Source organism: Salvelinus alpinus, chromosome 25, assembly GCF_045679555.1.
Source record: "Salvelinus alpinus chromosome 25, SLU_Salpinus.1, whole genome shotgun sequence".
Classification (NCBI taxonomy): Eukaryota; Metazoa; Chordata; class Actinopteri; order Salmoniformes; family Salmonidae; genus Salvelinus; species Salvelinus alpinus.
Window position 1 is genome coordinate 16,722,986 of NC_092110.1, and position 21,228 is coordinate 16,744,213.

The following is a 21,228-nucleotide window of genomic DNA, read 5'->3' on the forward strand; positions in this document are numbered from 1 at the left end:
GATAACATAGGGATTTTTAGGAGTCTCCCTTTTGACACCCCTAGGGTGTCACTCATTATCCTTTACTTCAGCGGTCACAGTATAGTAATATGTTAATAGTATTTCATGAAAATAGTAAAACGTTAATTTTTTTTAATTTTTATTTTTTTAATTTTTTAACCCTTTCACACGTACCATCACACGGGTGTGATCGTTCTACAGTGGTCCCTGAGGCGTACGATCACACCCGTGTGATTAGAACACTCATTTAGAACGCTCGTTTAGAACGGCCAGTTTCGAATGACGCAACAATCAGCGTTTGAGCTGGCCACACTTTTTTCAGAAACTATTTACACAAACACAGTCCTTACAAAGTTATGTCCAGAATGTGAGCAGTTTATTTTTTGGATTCAATGTTCAGATATTCACAGAAGTATATATAGCATAACACAATCATCCTAACCGGGAAAATGTAGGCTACAATAGTCCTAGCGCTAACTGAGGAAAGATTGACCCAACACAAGCAGTCATATTTTCTAACTCTAGGCTGACATAAACTACAATATGAATTAGCTAATAGCAATTACTATGTATAATTAATCACATCACGGGTGAGCTCACCATTGATCGAAATAATTAGGTAAAACACTTTATAGAAATCGAAAGTAATCCGATGATTAGTTTCAGCGTGCAGCCATGCATTTTTCCTCACAGAAACCGAAGATAATAAGAGAAGACGAGATGAGTTTGGTCTGTTTATAGTATGCATGTTGAAGGGGTGTGTCATCTACCGTCGTTCACATCCCACCATTCATTTCCGGAAGTCCTCAAAGAATTTGTGAACTCTTACCTCATTTTGTTATAACATCTTTGGTCAAACAGACGATTACGTGAAACCCAGAATGCATTGTATGTCAACAAACATGGCTACACAGCTGGAATTAGCTTAGCTCATCATAATCAGTACAACCTTCAAAAAAATTATTTTACACACATAATATGTGCCCATTACAATCTGTGCAAGAATCGGAATGCATGATTTGTCACCTAGAATTGAAAACATGTGAATAAAACCGTAAATACACAAATAATTGCCACACGAAACATTTTCTGATAGTGATTTATTGATACAAGTGGCGCGTGCCGGTAGTCAAACACGTACCCTCTCACTCTGAGCCATTCAGTGTTGTTGTTTATGTATGTAGATAGTGAGCTAAGCTGTAGCATTAGCAATGTCTTTCAAAAGGAGACAACTCACAAATGTGAAAATTCTGGAGATTTTTTAAAATTCTGACAATGAGTCTGCGTATGAAAGTCAGGAATCAGATTCTGACAGTGACAGTGAGGAGCTGCCCTCCAACCTTGTAGCCATTGAGAACCCTGAATCTGAATTTCCCTTGTCCACTGACGAAGTACCAGTTCCCTTTGAAGATGCTGGTGGTGATGGAGGCAGACCGACAGTGGATGAAGTACAGGAGTTCTGTGGTAGCTGGAAGGCCACCAGTCATTTCATCCCTCCTGGCCCTGCTGTTTGCTTTGACGAGTCCCAGTCTGGAGTGCAACGCCCCTTGCCATTTCCAACTGAGGCAGAGTGCTTCAAGTTGTTTCTGACAGAGGAGCTGGTGGGAGACATAGTAGAGGAGACCAATCGCTATGCCTTGGAGCTACAGGAGAAGAGAGAGCCAGGAGTGAGGGGGAAACTCGCTAAATGGGTGACAACCACAATTAGTGAAATGTATACCTTCCTGGTGACAGTCCTCCTCATGGGGATAGTAAAGAAGAACTCCCTAAGAGAATACTGGAGCACAGATCCTATGTTTGCAACTCCCTTCTTTGCCACCCTCTTTTCCCAAGAACGCTTCCTAGTTCTGCTGCGATGCCTGCATTTCGTCAACAATGCTACTGCCATCTTAAGTGACCCGTTATACAAAATAAGAAATGTTCTAACCAGCCTGGCATCAGCATTTGGTCGGGTCTTTGTGCCATACAAGGACCTATGCATTGATGAGTCCCTGATGTTATGGAAAGGTAGGCTGGCGTTCCGTCAATATATTCCCTCCAAAAGGCACAGGTTTGGAGTCAAGTTCTTTGTCATGTGCGACGTGAAGACAGGATTTGTCCAGGATATTATAGTTTACACAGGGTCCACCACTGACATCAAACATTATGAGGGGCTTGGGGTGTCCGGGTCCGTAGTGATGACCATGCTGGCTCCTCATCTCGGCAAGGGACACACTTTGTACGTGGACAATTGGTACAGCAGTCCCACACTCTTCCAGCATCTGCTCTCCAACAGCACAGGGGCCTGTGGCACAGTCAGGTCGAACAGGAAGGGGATGCCAGGATTCGGATGCAGGAAGATGCAGAGAGGGGAGGTGGAGTTCCAGAAGAATGGTCAACAGCTGGCAGTAAAGTGGCATGACAAAAGAGATGTCCATGTCCTCTCCACTGTCCATACAGCAACCATGTCGGCCACAGGGAAGGTGGATCACCTGACTGGAGAGAGAAAGATCAAACCAGATTGTGTGCTCGACTATAACCTCAAAATGGGGGCAGTGGATAAGGCGGACATGATAAACAGCTTTGTGGAATGCACTCGGAAAACAACCAAGTGGTATAAGAAGATATTTTTCCATCTGATCGACACTGCTGCCCTCAATGGCAGCATAGTTCACCGCCAACTAACAGGTGAGATGATTACTGAACAAGCTATTTTTGTAATTGGATGTACAGTTCACATACAAATCCATTATGCAATTATAGTGACAATATCTCACCCACCTACCCACTGCCTCATCATCCTCTAACTTTCTTCATCCTCCCCACTCCCTCTTAGGTAAAGTAATTACCTACCAAAAATACAGAGAGAACCTAATGAGAGAGCTTCTGGAGGAGCACCACACCCCTCGGCGCCCATCCACTGGGGGTCGTCCTGCTGTAAACAATCCCCTACGCCTTACTGCACGGCATTTTCCCTGCAAAGTCCCTCAAACTGCTGCTCAAGGTAGTCGCACAAGGAGGCACTGCAAAGTCTGCCTGTCTGGCACCAGGAGAAGTAAGCAGAGGAAGATGACAAAATACATGTGTTTAGCTTGTGATACACCTCTATGTATTTCACCATGCTTTGAGGAGTATCACATGCTCAAGCATTATTGAGCACATCTGCAGCAATAAGTGACTGACTGCCATGATACTATGCCTTCAGAGGTGGGGGGGGGGGGGGGTGGAAATGCAGTTGTTCAGTCACTGCATGAATATTAAATATGGGTTATGCATTTTCAGTTTTTTGTCCTCTAGTATAACAAGTTGTTGAACCAACTACCAATACTGCAATAAAATAGACGACTATTACATATTGGCATATGTGTTTTCTTGCTGTCTTTTCATCCAGTAAGACTGTTAAGGAGTGTACGTTAGCATACAAAAGCTGTCCTCATTCTTCTGCTCCAAAGATGTCCAGCTCCAGTTATGATATTGTCAAATAATGTTTGTGGTTTCTGAAAGTACAGAAGAAAGAGGAATTATTAATTAGAATACAATATAAGGATATAGCAATAAAACAATACTACAAAGAAGTAACATAATAAACACTGCTATAAAAAATAGTTTATTGCATTAAGAAACTAACTTTTGAGCTCCACAGGGGGGCAAGGCAGGGCAGAACAGAGCTATGCTGAATAGACCAAATAAACAAACCATGGTCATATTATTTTATTTATTTAACTAGGCAAGTAATTTAAAAACAAATTATTATTTACAATGATGGCCTACACCGGCCAAACTCGGACAACGCTGGGCCAATCGTGCGCTGTCCTATGGGACTCCCAATCACAGCCAGTTGTGATACAGCCTGGATTTGAACCAGGGTGTCTGTAGTGACGCCACTAGCACTGAGATGCAGTGCCATAGACCGCTGCGCCACTCGGGAGTCATAAGGTCAGGGTAGCTTCAAAATACAACACAAGCTAATAGTTCTCTGACGCAACTAGCACTGTTTTACAGAGCTAATAGAATAATGTAGCTACATAAGCACGATTGACTATAACACCATAAAGGTTATAAAATGTGTAACGTTACCTCACGTGTCCGCGGTTATAAGGAATATATTATGATCCATACATACAGTGAGCTACAGCAGAAACTATTATAACGTAATGAGGCACTTACTTTGATAGAAACGCAGCCTGGATTTGAACCAGGGAGTCTGTAGTGACGCCTGTAGCACTGATGTGCTGTGCCTTTGACCGCTGCGTCACTTGGGAGTCATAAGGCCATGTAGCTTCAAAATACAACACAAGATAGTGCTTCTCTGACGCAATTAGCATTGTTTTACAGAGCTAATAGAATAATGTAGCTACATAAGCACGATTGACTATAACACCATAAAGGTTATAAAATGAGTAACGTTACCTCACGTGTCCGCGGTTATAAAGAATATACACAAATATATTATGCTCCATACATACAGTACACTACAATAGAAACGACATACAGAAACTATTACAACGTAATAATGCACTTACTTTGATAGAAACGCACACATTTCCAAAGTTATTATTATTAACGAAAACAATGACTGCAATGAGGGCAACAGATAGAAAATGTGAACACGTGTGCAGATCATGTTCTGACTGGAGATGAGCAAATGTCTGCAGACGTGAACTGCACAAACAATTGGGAAGTGCTTGGGGGAATTTTGTCCGTGTCAGAAATGTCCCAAAAATGTAATTGTCCGCAAAAGTAAAATTTACTATTTTTATGTGAATGAATGAGGAGGCGGAACACACCTAAATTCAAACTGTTTTTAGAAAATAAAAACTTGTTAGAAAATAATTTGAAATTGAAGTTGAAACAGCCTATAAATATAAACAGGCTGCGTGCTTTGGTTTGAGGGCAGCGCGGATAAAATGTACTGTTACGTATCAATCACATTCTGGAATGGAGAGAACGTTCTAACATCACGTGCATAAAAAAACTCACGCTGGGGCGACGGTTAGAGATATTTGGAACTCACGCATGAAAGGGTTTTAAATCAACAATAACACCAATCAACAAATGATATACGCTAAGCTGCATGTCTACTCCCCCTTTTGACACCTTTTTAGGGTGTCACACTCAATACAACGATTAAAAGAAACACACCTTTATTGTATAAAGAATAAAAACCATCTAGTCCACCCTGCTACACCTAACAGGTACTAGTTTGGCTACCTCCCACCCAGGAAATGTAAACCTTGACATAAGGTAGGACAACATGCAGGGTAAAAGATTACAAGGATATATTGTGAAACATAAAGCAATGAATTAAACTAAAAATAAGAATAATTTTTATTTTTTTATAGCAAACCATGGATCATCCTCTGCCAAGGCAGTCTCAGCATCCCCCCTGGGAGCAAGCAATGGCATCATAACCGCAGCGTGCGCAACATCTGTAAAATATTTCTTCAAACAGGGGATAATACATGCAGCACAGCACATTAACATAAGAAATACAACTATTAGGGTCAGAAATCCAGTAACCAGACGCCCAGGCCAACAGTTGCTAATATTCAATCACGTGATGTAGTATTGGGTTATAGCGCAATAAACACAGATCCTCACACTAGATAAACTAGTAATATCATCAACCATGTGTAGTTAACTAGTGATTATGATTGATTGATTGTTTTTTATAAGATAAGTTTAATGCTAGCTAGCAACTTACCTTGGCTTCTACTGCATTCACGTAACAGGCAGGCTCCTTGTGGAGTGCAATGTAATCAGGTGGTTAGAGCGTTGGACTAGTTAACTGTAAGGTTGCAAGATTGAATCCCCTGAGCTGACAAGGTAAAAATCTGTCGTTCTGCCCCTGAACGAGGCAGTTAACCCACCGTTCCTAAGCCGTCATTGAAAATAAGAATGTGTTCTTAACTGACTTGCCTAGTTAAATAAAGATTAAATAAAGTGTAAAAAAAAATAATATATGAAATCGGCTTAAATTTCCGATTGTTATGAAAACTTGAAATCGGCCTCTACAGTAGCTTAAAGAGCTATTTCAATCATATTGAAATACATTTAATGTTCAATAAATGGTGGTTTATTTTGCTACTGTCTAAAAGCTACTGTCTTTAATTTGTCTCAATATACTGTATTTCATGGTGTGTAACCTAACATGTGTGCAATGATGTGCCAAATCAGTGAAATAAGTGAATTTTTTCGGGTTAGCATTAGAATAAGCCGCCTGTCACGGATTCCCCTGATACTGCTGCTCATTCCGTGCACCAGCTCTGGAGACTACGTCACAATGGCCTTCAGCATCACAATGGCCTTCAGCATCACTGAACTGTTTCATTACGCACACCTGGTTCCCATTCCCCCTGATTAGTAATTGTATATATGTGCCCTCTGTTCATCATTGTTTTGTCGGTTATTGTTCCCATGTCCGTTGGTCTGTGAGTACCTGTGCTTTGCTATTTCGGCTTGCGTGTATTGTGCATTTGTTATTACGGGTCTCACCCCGTGTAGTGTATTGCGGGTCTCATCCCGTGTATTTATTAGAGGTTTAACCTTGCTCTTTTGTTTGGGTTACATCCCTGTGTTTTTGTACGTGTTTGTTTTGGGCTTCATCCCCGTGCCTTTTCATGGCATGTTGTATATTTTGAGTGGAGTATTAAACCTCCCTATTACGAATTCCTGCGCCTGTCTCCCATCATTTATACAATGTGACATCGCCTCAATATTTGCAACCGTAGGTGGTAATATCTCTTTAGTAGCATATCCGTTGTCAGTATTGTGAAATAATTATAATGTTAAGGTAAGATTTGAATGGAGAAAGCTGACCCGAGAGCAGCGCTCCCTTTCTTTCGATCCTATCAGTATCGACACATGCTCCAACGATGCACTTAGCGACCGTTCATTCTGCATGGTGTTTTGGGAAACGCATGTTACATCTTCGGCCGTTGAAGGAAAGATGCATCGTTAAAACACTCGTAAGCCTAAATTCCATCGCTATCAGGAAACCGGGCCCTGTCTGGCACTGGCGGCTCCACCACCCACCTCTACCTCGACTATCCAAAACTGTGTCGGTCACTCCATGTTTCCCCACTAGCCAGTTTCCCCAAGGTGTTCATGTTACCTCTCTTTATTTTGTTCTAACTGGATATTAGGACTTTAACTCACTTTAATAATAGAATACTTTAGGGAACTACTAGGATTATTCTAAATTAACATGATTAACACAGATTAGATTTAATTTTAGAGTTTAGGACTTGAAGGTAAGGTTCTGATAATGGTGATACTATGTATAGAACTGGTATGTACTGCCAGGTGTGTCTGTCTTCTCTGTATCATCTCTTCCCTCCGTCCTCCCTGTAGTGTGGCCGTGTCTCCTGGCCAGCGGAACCCTGTGGTGTCCACCCACAGCATCACCAGCGCCACCACGCCCGACAGACTACGTTTCCCACGAGGCACAGCGAGCCGCAGCACCTTCCACGGCGGCCAGCTGAGGGAGCACCGCACGGCCACCTACAATGGGCCCCCAGCCTCACCCACACTGTCCGACGACGACGCGCGCCTTACCCAGACTCGCAGCCGCGGCTCCAGCAACCTCTTCTCCAAACTCACCTCCAAACTCACACGCAGGTAGGTGTCATGGACTACAGCTCCATGCCACTCAATTCAACTGAGTCCAAGTCCCTAAAATATACTCTGACTATATCGAGCTACTGTATATCAAATTAAAACAACAGGTGTGGACTAACAGTGAAATTCTTACTTATATGGTTTGTTTTTAATCCTTCTGAGTGGCCTTTGAACACGGTTCCTTTTAGCATCCTGAATCACATTGTGTGAAACGTTCACAGTCCTACTAACAATAGATTGTTCCAATAATTAAATTTACCTCAAGTGTAAACCAGCAGGGAAAACCCAATTTGAGTTTTTGTCCAGACTGACTAACACATCTCAGGCGGGCAGCCAGGCTACTGACAACAATTTAAGGATGTCCCAAGACTAACCTGACATTAGGAATAGAAATCAACATCTGTCTTTTGAACCTTCTCCTTCTCACCATTGATGATTCCAACCACCCTGCACTCTTAGAAAAAAGGGTTCCAAAAGGGTTCTTCGGCTGTCCGAATAGGAAAACCCTTTTTGGTTCCAGGTAGAATTCTATTGGGTTCCATATAGAATCCTCTGTGTAAAGGGTTCTACATTGAACTCAAAAGGGTTCTACCTGGAACCAAAAGGGTTCAAACCTGGAACTTAAAAGGGTTCTTCAAAGGGTTCTGCTATGGGGACAGCTGAGTGTGATTTTCTTCACTAATTTCAACCAATCAGTCATATTCCTTCAGTTGTCCTTCCTCATGTTCATGTTTCTTTGTGTTTCCTGATTCTGTTGTAGAAACATGTCATTCAGGTTTACCAAAAGGTAGGACCCTTATTCCCTTCAGTGTGTGCAATTAATCAACTAAAACTCTCTTTAACCAATAATAAGCTGGAACTGACAAACTAACACACTGCTTAGAACCTTTGTGATTGGTCTCAGGCTTCTAGAGTTAAAGATGGGGTATATTATAAAGGCAGTGTTGCCCTCTTGATCGGTCAGTAAAAAAATCCATCAACAGCCAACAGAAAGCTTGCCACTAATCAATCTACAATGCATGCGGTGGGGACGGGGCTGCTTACGTAGTTGCTATTGACTGGTTTGTTTTTCACAAAGCAATGATTGGTTAGTATTGAACTGTTGTTCCAGGTAAGTTTGTGTGTTTTATGTAGACTGATATGTGTTTGAAAGGTAGACAGATTCTCTGTCCAGTATTGGATTTTGTTGTACGTTTATGGGTTATGATCGACGGTCCCTGTGATAACTTGGCTGGCTTGTCGCAATGTGATCGACTTTGTGATGTGGTGAGGCATGATATAGATCCCTCAAATTCAACTCTGTACTTCGAAGCCAGTTCCACTGCTTTTTTTCATTCTTCCCCTCTAATCAGGTACTGATTTTAGATCTGGGACACCAGGTGGGTGCAATTTAATTATCAGGTAGAACAGAACCTGCAGGCTCCGGATCTCCAACTAAGAGTTGAATACCCTGATATAGATTATTCTGATAATAATTATTGTTTATAATGCTTTGGGAACTTAAGTTTGTGGAATATTGGTTAGTGGAGTCATATGTACACTGTTAGGGAACCAAGAGGGTTCTGAAAAAAATTATTGGGTTGCTTTTTGTGAACAAGGTGTACTGATAGCAAGATCAGATGCAATTCACAAATTCAAAGGGAATTATGTCTTGAGACATCAATTTCTGAACATTTACAAGCGGATGGTCTGGCAGCTCAGGAGCAGTTAAAAACAAAAGTAAAGACAAAGCTCTCCCACCATACCTCCTCTTCAGAGAAAACCTTCTGTTCCTCAGTCTGATTCAAGGCGCGTTTACACTGCTCCTTAGCCCAGGGCTAAGAGCCTGCTTAGCCCTGGGCTAAGGGAGATTTTAAGCCCGGGGCCAAGCGAGTGTTCATACTTGCACATTCTAAAGTGGACTAGCACCAACCTTAGCCCAGGGCTAGCTGGCCCTGCTCCGGAGCAGGTTAGAAATGACTTTTCGGGGCTATCCCCAGAAACACGGTGCCAAAATAGCCAGTGTGAAACAGTCATTGCATTTTGGTACACCAGAAGTACATTAATTTCCAATGGAACGCTGCATTTGCCTTGCAGTATTGCGTTGCAGAGGCAGTTGCAGTGCGTTCTGTGTGGTGCGTATGTTGGATTTACCGTAGACGGCTTGACAGAAATGGTAGCAGAAGGTGAATGTTGAACTTTTGTTGCACACGTATCCAGATGATGCTGCGTACCATTTTATGCAATGACGCTATTGCTGTGATTGAGGCATTAAGCTCAGGGCCCTGGGTCTGAACCCCACCCTGTGCAACTGGTTCCTGGACTTCCTGACAGGCCGCCCCCAGGTGGTGAAGGTAGAAAACAACACTTCCACTACGCTGAACCTCAACACAGGGGCCCCACAAGGTTGCGTGCTCAACCCCCTCCTGTACTCCCTGTTCACCCATGACTGCGTGGCCATGCACACCTCCACCTCGATCATCAAGTTTGCAGACGACACAACAGTAGTAGGCCTGATTACCAACAATGACAAGACGGCCTACAGGGAGGAGGTGAGGGCCCTGGCAGAGTGGTGCCAGAAATGATGTCAACAAAATGAAGGAGCTTCAGGAGACAGCAGAGGGAGCACGCCCACATCCACATCGATGGGGCCGCAAGTTCGTCGACTTACACATCACTAACAGTCTGAAATGGTCCACCCACACAGACAGTGTGGTGAAGAGCGCCTCTTCAACCTCAGGAGGCTGAAGAAATTCGGTTTGGCCCCTAAAACCCTCACAAACTTTTACACATGCACCATTGAGAGCATCCTGTAAGGCTGTATTACCGCTTGGTGCGGCAACTGCACCATCCGCAACCGCAGGGCTCTCCAGGGGGTGGTGGGGTCTGCCCCAACGCATCACTGGGGGCACACTGCTTGCCTTCCAGGACACCTACAGCACCCACTGTCACAGGAAGTACGAAATAATCATCAAGGCCATCAACCCCCCGAGCCATGGCCTGTTCACCCCACTATCATCCAGAAGGTGAGGTAAGTACAGGTGCGTTAAAGCTGGGACAGAGAGACAGAAAAACTGCTTCTATCTCAAGTCCATCAGACTGTCCACCCAGTACCTTGCCCTGAACTTAGTCACTGTCACTAGCCGGCTACCACCCGGTTACTCAACCTTGCACTTTAGTAGCTGCTGCCCTATGTACATAGACATGGAATCACTGGTCACTTTAATAATGGAACACTGGTCACTTTAATAATGTTTACATACTGTGTTATCATTTCATACGTACAGTGCCTTGCAAAAGTATTCACCCCCTTAGTGTTTTTCCTATTTTGTTGCATTACAACCTGTAATTTAAATAGATTTTTATTTGGATTTCATGTAATGGACATACACAAAATAGTCCAAATTGGTGAAGTGAAATTTAAAAAATTCTTTGTTTAAATAAATTCAAAAATAAATAAATGAAAAGTGGTGCGTGCATATGTATTCTCCCCCTTTGCTATGAAGCCCCTAAATAAGATCTGGTGCAACCAATTACCTTCAGAAGTCACATAATTAGTTAAATAAAGTCCACCTGTGTGCAATCGAATTGTCACATGATCTCAGTATATATACACCTGTTCTGAAAGGCCACAGAGTCTGCAACACCAATAAGAAAGGGGCACCACCAAACAAGCGGCACCATGAAAGACCAAGGAGCTCTCCAAACAGGTCAGGGACAAAGTTGTGGAGAAGTACAAATCAGAGTTGGGTTATAAAACAAATATCCGAAACTTTGAACATCCCACTGAGCACCATTAAAACCATTATTTAAAAAAATGAAAGAATATGGCACCACAACAAACCTGCCAAGAGAGGGCCACCCACCAAAATTCACGGACCAGGCAAGGATGGCATTAATCAGAGAAGCAACAAAGAGACCAAAGAAAACCCTGAAGGAGCTACAAAGCTCCACAGCCGAGATTGGAGTATCTGTCCATAGGACCACTTTAAGCCGTACACTCCACAGAGCTGGGCTTTACGGAAGAGTGGTCAGAAAAAAGCCATTGCTTAACCTCTCTGGGATATGTGGGACGGTAGCATCCCACCTGGCCAACATCCAGTGAAAATGCAGAGCGCCAAATTCAAATAAATTACTATAAAAATTATACTTTCATGAAATCACACATTCAATATACCAAATTAAAGCTACACTTGTTGTGAATCCAGCCAACGTGTCAGATTTTTAAAAATGCTTTACGGCGAAAGCAAACAATGCTATTATCTGAGGATAGCACCCCAGCTAACAATCACAGACCATCATATTTCAACCCTCCCGGCACGACACAAAACACAGAAATAAAGATATAATTCATGCCTTACCTTTGACGAGCTTCTTCTGTTGGCACTCCAATAGGTCCTTTTGTTCGATTAATTCCATCGATATATATCCAAAATGTCCATTTATTTGGCGCGTTTGATCCAGAAAAACACTGGTTCCAACTTGCACAACGTGACTACAAAATATCTCAAAAGTTACCTGTAAGCTTTGTCCAAACATTTCAAACTACTTTTGTAGTACAACTTTAGGTATTTTTTTACGTAAATAATCGATAAAAATGAAGACGGGATGATCTGTGTTCAATACCGGAGGAAAACAATGTGTAGCATGCTTTCTGGTCACGCGCCTCTAACAAACAGTACACTTCACTGGAGCCTCATTCTGAACATGGCTACTTCTTAATTTCTCAAAGGAAAAACCTCAACCAATTTCTAAAGACTGTTGACATCCAGTGGAAGCGATAGGAACTGCAGGAAGGTCCCTTAGAAATCTGGATCCCCAATGAAAACACATTGAAAAGAGTGACCTCAAAAACAAATAATATAAATGGTTTGTCTTCGGGGTTTTGCCTGCCAAATAAGTTCTGTTAGAGTCACAGACATGATTCAAACAGTTTTAGAAACATAGAGTGTTTTCTATCGAATACTAATAATAATATGCATATATTAGCATCTGGGACTGAGTAGGAGGCAATTTACTCTGGGCACGCTTTTCATCCAAACGTGAAAATGCTGCCCCCTATCCTAGAGAAGTTAAAGAAAGAAAAAAGCAAACATGTTTGGTGTTTGTCAAAAGGCATATGGAAGACTCCCCAAACATATGGAAGAAGGTACCTTGGTCAGATGAGACTAAAATTGAGCTTTTTGGCCATCAAGGAAAATTCTATGTCTGGCGCAAACCCAACACCTCTCATCACCCTGAGAATACCATCCCCACATTGAAGCATGGTAGTGGCAGCATCATGCTGTGGGGATCTTTTTCATCGTCAGGGACTGGGAAACTGGTCAGAATTGAAGGAATGATGGATGCCGCTAAATACAGGGACATTCTTGAGGGAAACCTGTTTCAGTCTTCCAGAGATTTGAAACTGGGACGGAGATTCACCTTCCAGAAGGACAATGACCCAAAGCATACTGCTAAAGCAATACTCGAGTGGTTTAAGGGGAAACTTTTAAATGTCTTGGATTGGCCTAGTCAATCCAATTGAGAATCTATGGTATGACTTAAAGATTGCTGTACACCAGCGGAACCCATCGAACTTGATGGAGCTGGAGCAGTTTTGCCTTGAAGAATGGGCAAAAATCCCAGTGGCTAGATGTACCAAGCTTATAGAGACATACCCCAAGGGACTTGCACCAAAAGGTGCTTCTACAAAGTAGAGGTCGACCGATTATGATTTTTCAACGCCGATACCGATACCGATTTATTGGAGGACCCAAAAAAAGCCGATACCGATTAATCGGCCGATTTAAAAAAAATATATATATATATATATATGTATTTGTAATAATGACAATTACAACAATACTGAATGAACACTTATTTTAACTTAATATAATACATCAATAAAATCAATTTAGCCTCAAATAAATAATGAAACATGTTCAATTTGGTTTAAATAATGCAAAAACAAAGTGTTGGAGAAGAAAGTAAAAGTGCAATATGTGCCATGTAAGAAAGCTAACGTTTAAGTTCCTTGCTCAGAACATGAGAACATATGAAAGCTGGTGGTTCCTTTTAACATGAGTCTTCAATATTCCCAGGTAAGAAGTTTTAGGTTGTAGTTATTATACGAATTATAGGACTATTTCTCTCTATACCATTTATATTTCATATACTATTGGATGTTCTTATAGGAACTTTAGTACTGCCAGTGTAACAGTATAGCTTCCATCCCTCTCCTCGCCGCTACCTGGGCTCGAACCAGGAACACATCGACAACAGCCACCCTCGAAGCAGCGTTACCCATGCAGAGCAAGGGGAACAACTACACCAAGTCTCAGAGCGAGTGACGTTTGAAACGCTATTAACGTGCACCCCGCTAACTAGCTAGCCATTTCACATCGGTTACACCAACCTAATCTCGGGAGTTGATAGGCTTGAAGTCATAAACAGAGCAATGCTTGAAGCATTGCGAAGAGCTGCTTGCAAAACGCACAAAAGTGCTGTTTGAATGAATGCTTACGAGCCTGCTGGTGCCTACCATCGCTCAGTCAGACTGCTCTATCAAATCATAGACTTAATTATAACATAATAACACACAGAAATACGAGCCTTAGGTCATTAATATGGTCGAATCCGGAAACTATCATCTCAAAAACAAAACGTTTATTCTTTCAGTGAAATACGGAACCGTTCCGTATTTTATCTAACGGGTGGCATCCATAAGTCTAAATATTCCTGTTACATTGCACAACCTTCAATGTTATGTCATAATTATGTAAAATTCTGGCAAATTAGTTCGCAATGAGCCAGGCTGCCCAAACTGTTGCATATACTCTGACTCTGCGTGCAATGAACGCAAGAGAAGTGACACAATTTCACCTGGTTAATATTGCCTGCTAACCTGGATTTCCTTTAGCTAAATATGCAGGTTTAAAAATATATACTTCTGTGTATTGATTTTAAGAAAGGCATTGATGTTTATGGTTAGGTACACGTTGGAGCAACGACAGTCCTTTTTCGCGAATGCGCACTGCATCGATTATATGCAACGCAGGACACGCTAGATTAACTAGTAATATCATCAACCATGTGTAGTTATAACTAGTGATTATGATTGATTGATTGTTTTTTATAAGATAAGTTTAATGCTAGCTAGCAACTTACCGTGGCTTCTTACTGCATTCGCGTAACAGGCGGGCTCCTCGTGAGGCAGGTGGTTAGAGCGTTGGACTAGTTAACTGTAAGGTTGCAAGATTGAATCCCTGAGCTGACGTCATTCTGCCCCTGAACAAGGCAGTTAACCCACCGTTCCTAGGTCGTCATTGAAAATAAGAATGTGTTCTTAACTGACTTGCCTAGTTAAATAAAGGTGTAAAAAAATCAACAAAATCGGCGTAAAAAATTACCAATTTCCGATTGTTATGAAAACTTGAAATCGGCCCTAATTAATCGGCCATTCCGATTAATCGGTCGACCTCTACTACAAAGTATTGACTTTGGGGAGGTGAATAGTTATGCACGCTCAAGTTTTCATTTTTTCTGTCTTATTTCTTGTTTGTTTCACAATGAAAAATATTTTGCATCTTCAAAGTGGTAGGCATGTTGTGTAAATCAAATGATACAAACCCCCCCAAAAATCTATTTTAATTCCAGGTTGTAAGGCAACAAAATAGGAAAAATGCCTAAGGGGTGAATACTTTCGCAAACCGCTGTATATACTGTATTCTAGTCAATTGCATCTTATTCAACCATTGCTGAATACAGTATATACCATTCTATCCTACGTATTCTACAGATATACTAAATATTCTATCCACATACTGTCCATAATGTCAATGCATCCCATCATATACTGTATATATGTAGTACCAGTCGAAGGTTTGGACACACCTACTCGTTCCAGGGTTTTTCTTTATTTTTACTATTTTCTACATTGTAGACTAATAGTAAAGACATCAAAACTATGGAACAACACATATGGAATTATGTTATAACTAAAAAAGTGTTAAACAAATCAAAATATATTTTATATTTGATGCAGAAAATAGTACAAATAAAGAAAAACCCTTGAATGAGTAGGTGTGTCCAAACTTTTGACTGTTTTCATAGCTTTTCTATTGACATGTAATTAGTCAATGATAATAATATTGTTGCATTATTTTTGCCTGGATCAGAAAAATTTGTCTCGTCTATGCACAGCATTCTCTGTACAGGGCAAGATCACATTTCAACAGCGAAACCATAGAATTTGTATTTAGAATACTAGAATGAACCTTCTTATGATGGTCCAAAGGTCAGCCATGTTGGTCAGGGAGTTGGTCAACCAGGGTTTGCCAGTGCTGTGATAAGATATTGTGTAAAACAATGAATGTGAAGAATTTATCTGCACCGTATGTGTGTTAGCTAGCTAGGCAGACAGTTTTAGAATAATTATTCCATAAATGTTTCTAATTAACTGCCAATATGCAAACATTCCATTCAAACAATGCATTCAATCCGCAGCCATACACTGGCGCAAACAGTTGATGATAGGACAAGTACTGATATTTTGTCATATAATAGCACTCACAGCTTTCCAAGAAAATGGAATCTGAGACATTTATGGTCTGTTTACATATGTTTTAGAGGCTGTTTATACAGAAAATGTCTCAGATTATAATTATATGACAATATTTTCAATTGACTATAATTATTCCATTACATTCATTTCTGACGCATCACATGCCTTACTTTTATTTTCCTGCTTAAGTAAATTAAAGTGGTTTGGGATTTCTCCCTGACCAAGATGGCTGCCATTTTGGTGCCATTATGGAACTTTGAGGGTTTATGATATAGCCCTTCTAGTAATTTAATAGGATCTGTATGAGTGAAACATTGTTTTTGAGGTCAGACAGGCAGACAGCAAGGTTTACAAACCACCACTGTTGGAAATCAAATGCTAGGCTGGAAGCAAGAAGACATGTGTTAATAAATGTCTTACTTAGCAGAGAGATTGTTGTTCGCATGTTGTGTTTGTCTGTTAAGGTTACCACAAGCTCCACTCAGTTGATCTACCTGCGTGCATTTGGGTGGAGTGGGAGTTGGAGTAGCGGACACCTTTTGGTAACACAATATCCTCGCCGGTCCCACTCATATTCACAAGGGGGCGATAACAATGTATTATCTTTTTCATTTTTTTATTTAGTGAAAACAAGGAAGAGTCTCCTTCCCTTGCTAGTAGTAGCAAGCTGACAGCTTGTAGTACTTTAAAGTATTTTTACTTAAGTACTTTACACCCCTGTTTTTTTACCAGTAGTCTGGAGTCCCTAGTTATTACATCTAAACAAAATGTATTTTGGGGGGGATTCTAAAAAGGCTACAATGTTTTTTTTTACAGTCACAGATTATTATTATTATTTTCTTATCAATGTAATATAGGCTACTTTGATGCATAGCCTATAGCAAGGGTACTCAACTCTTACCCTACGAGGTGCGGAGCTTGCTGGTTTTCTGTTCTACCTGATAATTAATTGCACACATCTGGTGTAACAGGTCTAAATCAGTCCCTGGTTAGAGGGGAACAACGAAAAAATGCAGTGGAATTGGATTCGAGGTCGAATTTAGTTTGAGGGACCTATAGGCTATAGATCAAGGAACCAAGCAAGCTTCATTGCCTACACAACCAGTGCTTGACTTGTGCAGGAGCTCACTGGAGCTGAGTACCGGCACCTAAAATGTTCTACTGCTTGAGCTCCTGTTCCTCTTTATAAAATATTAGCTCGAAAGTATTGTGGAGCTCCTGCACCTAAATATAAACCGTACTGGTACCCAAAATGAGTACCGGCACCTATTTCATTCCAAGTCAAGCACTTCACACAGCACTGCACCCACGGCTACGGAAGGAATGATACGGCGTGTTACAATTTTCATGTGGCACAGGAGTACATCGAATGTCAGAGCGCACAACAAGGAGCCGCCCCTTTTGTGATGCAAAACAACATTTCAACACTGCGCTACGCTCCGTCGGCTTCGTTAGCATATTCTGTGTAGACCCCTTTAGCCCAGGGCTTTGGAATAGAAGTGTGAATCCTTAGCCCAGGGCTGAAGCTTAGCCCAATAGCCCTGAGTGAACAAATGCTTGTGTGATCACAGGATAAGATAGCCCAGGGCCAGTCTTAGTCTGGAGCTAAGATAGCCCGGGGCTAAGAACAATGCAGTGAAAAGGCCTTTAGTGGCACACTGAGATCTAGTGGCGACCAGGAGTTCTACATCTCAGGAAGTTCCATCACATTTGCAACCCTTCCATCTTTCTTCCTTCACCATGTCCTTGTCACTCATTTCATTTCTCTGTCGAGTGATTCTTATTTCTGCACAGAGTAACAGCATCTTAGAAACGATTGGTTGAAGTATAAGGAAGGAAGTCTTAGCAGGGAGTCTCTTGTCTCAGTAGTAGGCAATGCGCTTTGCCCTCCCTTCACACTTCTCCTCACTTTTGTATTGCTGTGTGCCAATGTCTCCCTGACCTTTCTGTGCCCTTTAACCTTGGACCTTTCACTGCTCTTCCTCCCCTCAGGGTCAGTATTGACCCGGCCAAACGGCAGACGGCCAAATCAGGGCCTGCCATCCCTTCTTCCCAGGGAGCAAAGACTCTTAGTAAGTCTTCTGTCCACTCATCTCTCCTCTTCTCTTCTCCACCTTCCTCTTCCTCCTTGTCATCCTGGCATTATCGGCCTGTGATCATGTCATTTTTTCTTACTCTCTTTTCATGTATCCGTAAAAAATACACGCTTTCAAGAGCGGAAGATTTAGAAAGTTATAGGAAGTCGCAGATGGAGACCTAAAGTAAGGGATCATTTCAACCCTTATGTCCCCATAAGAGTTAGGCTCAACTCTGTTCTCTCCACACAGAACTCTGACATACAAACTCGTATACAACATGGTTACATGGTCACATTCCCTTCTCTCTAGAATGTGTATGTGACACTCCCAGCCCCAGATCCAGTCTCAGTACTGCTCTTGTCCCTCATCCCCCTGGCTAGAGGCTTCTATCTTGCCCACTAACTAAACCCTCCAGGAATTAAACTTTCTCTACACTCCTGTAGACTCATTTCAAAGCTGGTCTGCATGTCTGCAGCACAAAACTCATTAGGGTCTGTGGACATGGTATGCAGTCCTACAATGGCCCTGTAACTGCTTGCCTAATTGTATTTCAAGCCAACCCCCTCTCCTCTTAACATAACCAGTGTCACATAGAGGGAAGAAACATGGGACATGTTAGAGGATGTCTAGAAGACCCCTGTCCTGCTGTCTGTCAACCTCGAGAATAGACTGCACGAGAGCTCCCACAACAGCCCCAGTCTGCATGCACTGACCCTAATACACAATGTGTGTATTAGACATGTGGGTGTGTGTTCCACTGTATGGTTTTGTTTTTGTCTTGTTTGGGTGAATTTCTTCATGTCAACAAACGTATCCAAGCTGTCATACGTCACTCAACACATTTCCATTCCTGTATCCCCTTGCTCTATGTGGTCTGTTGAAGCACTTTTTGTTAGTTTGAACACCAGCGAGACTGATCAGTGTGACTAGTTCAAAGTCTCTTTTTCCATTGATTCTGCACAGGTTTCATGTCAACACTTCCATATTGAGGTTATGGTTATTTGGTGGTGGCTTTCTTGTTTCTAAACACTTCTACATTAATGTGGATGCTACCATGATTACGGATAATCCTAAATTAATTGTGAATAATAATGAGAGTCGAAAGTTAGACGCACAAATATCACCCCCCCCAAAAAAATGCTTGGGAGTATGATATTTTTTGAGTCTATAACTTTCTAACTCATTATTCATGCAGGATTATCGGTATTCATGGTAGCATCCACATGAATGTAGAAGTGTTTAAAAACATATATTCTTATTTACAATGAAAGTGACTCCAAAATGACACACAATACATTATTTACAATGAATTTCTATTGGGTCCAAAATCATCTGAAACACAACCAAAACAAACAGCAAATGCATCCAACAAATTTATAGTCAAGCTTTGTGTGTTATGAATTTGGGAACAATTACTTAACTATTTACTACTTTAATATACATATAAGTGAATTTGTTCCAATACTTTTAGTCCCCTATAATGGGGTGGGGAGGACTATGTACAAAACGTGCTGTAATTTCTAAACGGTTCACCTGATATGGATGAAAATACCTTCAAATTAAAGTAGTCATTGTGTCATTTCAAATCCAAAGTGCTGGAGTACAGAGCCAAAACAACGTCACTGTCCCAATACTTTTGGAGCTCACTGTATGTTATATATATCTCAATATATATTCACAGTACAGTGTTCTCTGTCATCCTTGAAATGACAAAATACTCTCTTTGGAAGTCCACATTTGTGTTTTTTCTCTTTTTCCTAATCTTGCTCTGCTCCCTCTACAACTGTCAGAGTCTCAACCGAGTTTGAGAGAAACGGGAGATTTGAGGGCTCAAGGTGAGGTGTATGTTGTTGCTCTCGCAACCTGATATTCCTGTGACAGGCTTGATATCACTTCACTCCGTTCTCCATTCTGTCAGTCAACCAGTAGTCCCATCTGTCTATCCATAGGGTCCTTCTCCCTCACCTTTTCCCCATGGAAGTGGTCTCTGTATGTGATGGTGTGGTTATTTTAGTTCAATGTTGTGCTCCACCTAGTGTGCTGCATGACCTACTGTATGCTTTGCTAATTGCCCCTTTGATCAATACCTTACATTATTTTGTCTATTCATGACATCGAGCCATAAACAGATATGAAAATGACTAAACCTAGGGGAAAACGCAGAGCTTTAGTTAATTAAACTTCTCTTTATCTCCCTCTTATCAGTCGCAATGTACCTGGGGATCAGAAAGGGGAAAATAAAGACAGTAAACCCCGCTCCCTTAGATTCACTTGGAGTATGAGGACCACCAGCTCCATGGAGCCTTGCGACATCATGGAAGAGATACGCAAGGTGCTCAACGCCAACAACTGCGATTTTGAACAGCAAGAGTGTTTCCTGCTGCTCTGTGTCCATGGTGATGGACATGCTGAGAACCTTGTCCAATGGGAGATGGAGGTGTGCAAGCTGCCCCGTCTCTCCCTCAATGGCGTGAGATTCAAGAGGATATCAGGCTCATCCATCACTTTTAAAAACATTGCATCCAAAGTCACCAACGAGTTAAAGCTATGAACAAAAAGGGCAGAACTATGTCTAGAAAGTATTTAAGCTGTACAATCATTAAAGTAGCAGTTTCCATTTTTTTTCTCCACAAAATACAGTATGTATTGAATGATAAAATGCCAAAAGCATTCCTATACAATAATCACTGAATTACTAATAGCTACAGTATATAATCTGGTCATGTTAGACCATCATAACAAATTGAATATAGTTGGTCATGCTGTGAAAATGGACAAAGCTTTGTCTTTATTTATTTCATTAAAGTTAACCTTGTTTTCAGTGTAAATAATGTATCTTACTTTCAAGACAGCGACACATTGTTATACTCCGTTTGTTTTATATATTGTTTGAATTTAGGTGGAATTTATGTAAATGCTCATTAGGTAAGAACACCAGTGTCAATAAAAATGTCAACTTGACTCTGTATATTTTAGTTCTAAATGAAGATGTGCAACATCACAAATGGGGAAAGAATTAGAATCAAA

At 41.3% G+C, this 21,228-nt stretch overlaps 2 protein-coding genes across 20 annotated transcripts in view; both read left to right on the forward strand.

Moving 5' to 3' along the window:
* LOC139553479 (MAP/microtubule affinity-regulating kinase 3-like) overlaps positions 1 to 21,162 on the forward strand; it is a 42,673-nt gene extending 21,511 nt beyond the window's left edge. For 4 of the 19 annotated variants that reach the window (XM_071365842.1, XM_071365839.1, XM_071365835.1 and 1 more), the window contains exons 15-18: positions 7,333 to 7,599; positions 8,360 to 8,386; positions 19,992 to 20,036; positions 20,407 to 21,162. In XM_071365842.1, the coding sequence (XP_071221943.1) occupies positions 7,333 to 7,599; positions 8,360 to 8,386; positions 19,992 to 20,036; positions 20,407 to 20,752 (685 nt within the window). In that variant the 3' untranslated portion in view covers positions 20,753 to 21,162. Of the gene's footprint in view, positions 1 to 7,332; positions 7,600 to 8,359; positions 8,387 to 18,115; positions 18,196 to 19,991; positions 20,037 to 20,406 lie in introns of all 19 variants that reach the window. The other 15 variants (XM_071365852.1, XM_071365851.1, XM_071365840.1 and 12 more) reach the window with 7 other exon arrangements.
* On the forward strand, positions 1,499 to 3,622 carry LOC139553481 (piggyBac transposable element-derived protein 4-like). Its single transcript, XM_071365854.1, has 2 exons — positions 1,499 to 2,667; positions 2,816 to 3,622. The coding sequence occupies exons 1-2, from the start codon at positions 1,713 to 1,715 to the stop codon at positions 3,133 to 3,135; spliced, it is 1,275 nt and encodes a 424-aa protein (XP_071221955.1). The 5' UTR covers positions 1,499 to 1,712; the 3' UTR covers positions 3,136 to 3,622.
* Positions 21,163 to 21,228: the final 66 nt, after the last annotated feature.

Bases quoted from the DNA above. Each gene is read 5' to 3' on its own strand.
- LOC139553481 (XM_071365854.1), top strand. From the start codon at position 1,713: ATGTATACCTTCCTGGTGACAGTCCTCCTCATGGGGATAGTAAAGAAG. The intron at 2,668-2,815 runs GTGAGATGATTA...ACTCCCTCTTAG, and splicing joins AGTTCACCGCCAACTAACAG to GTAAAGTAATTACCTACCAA.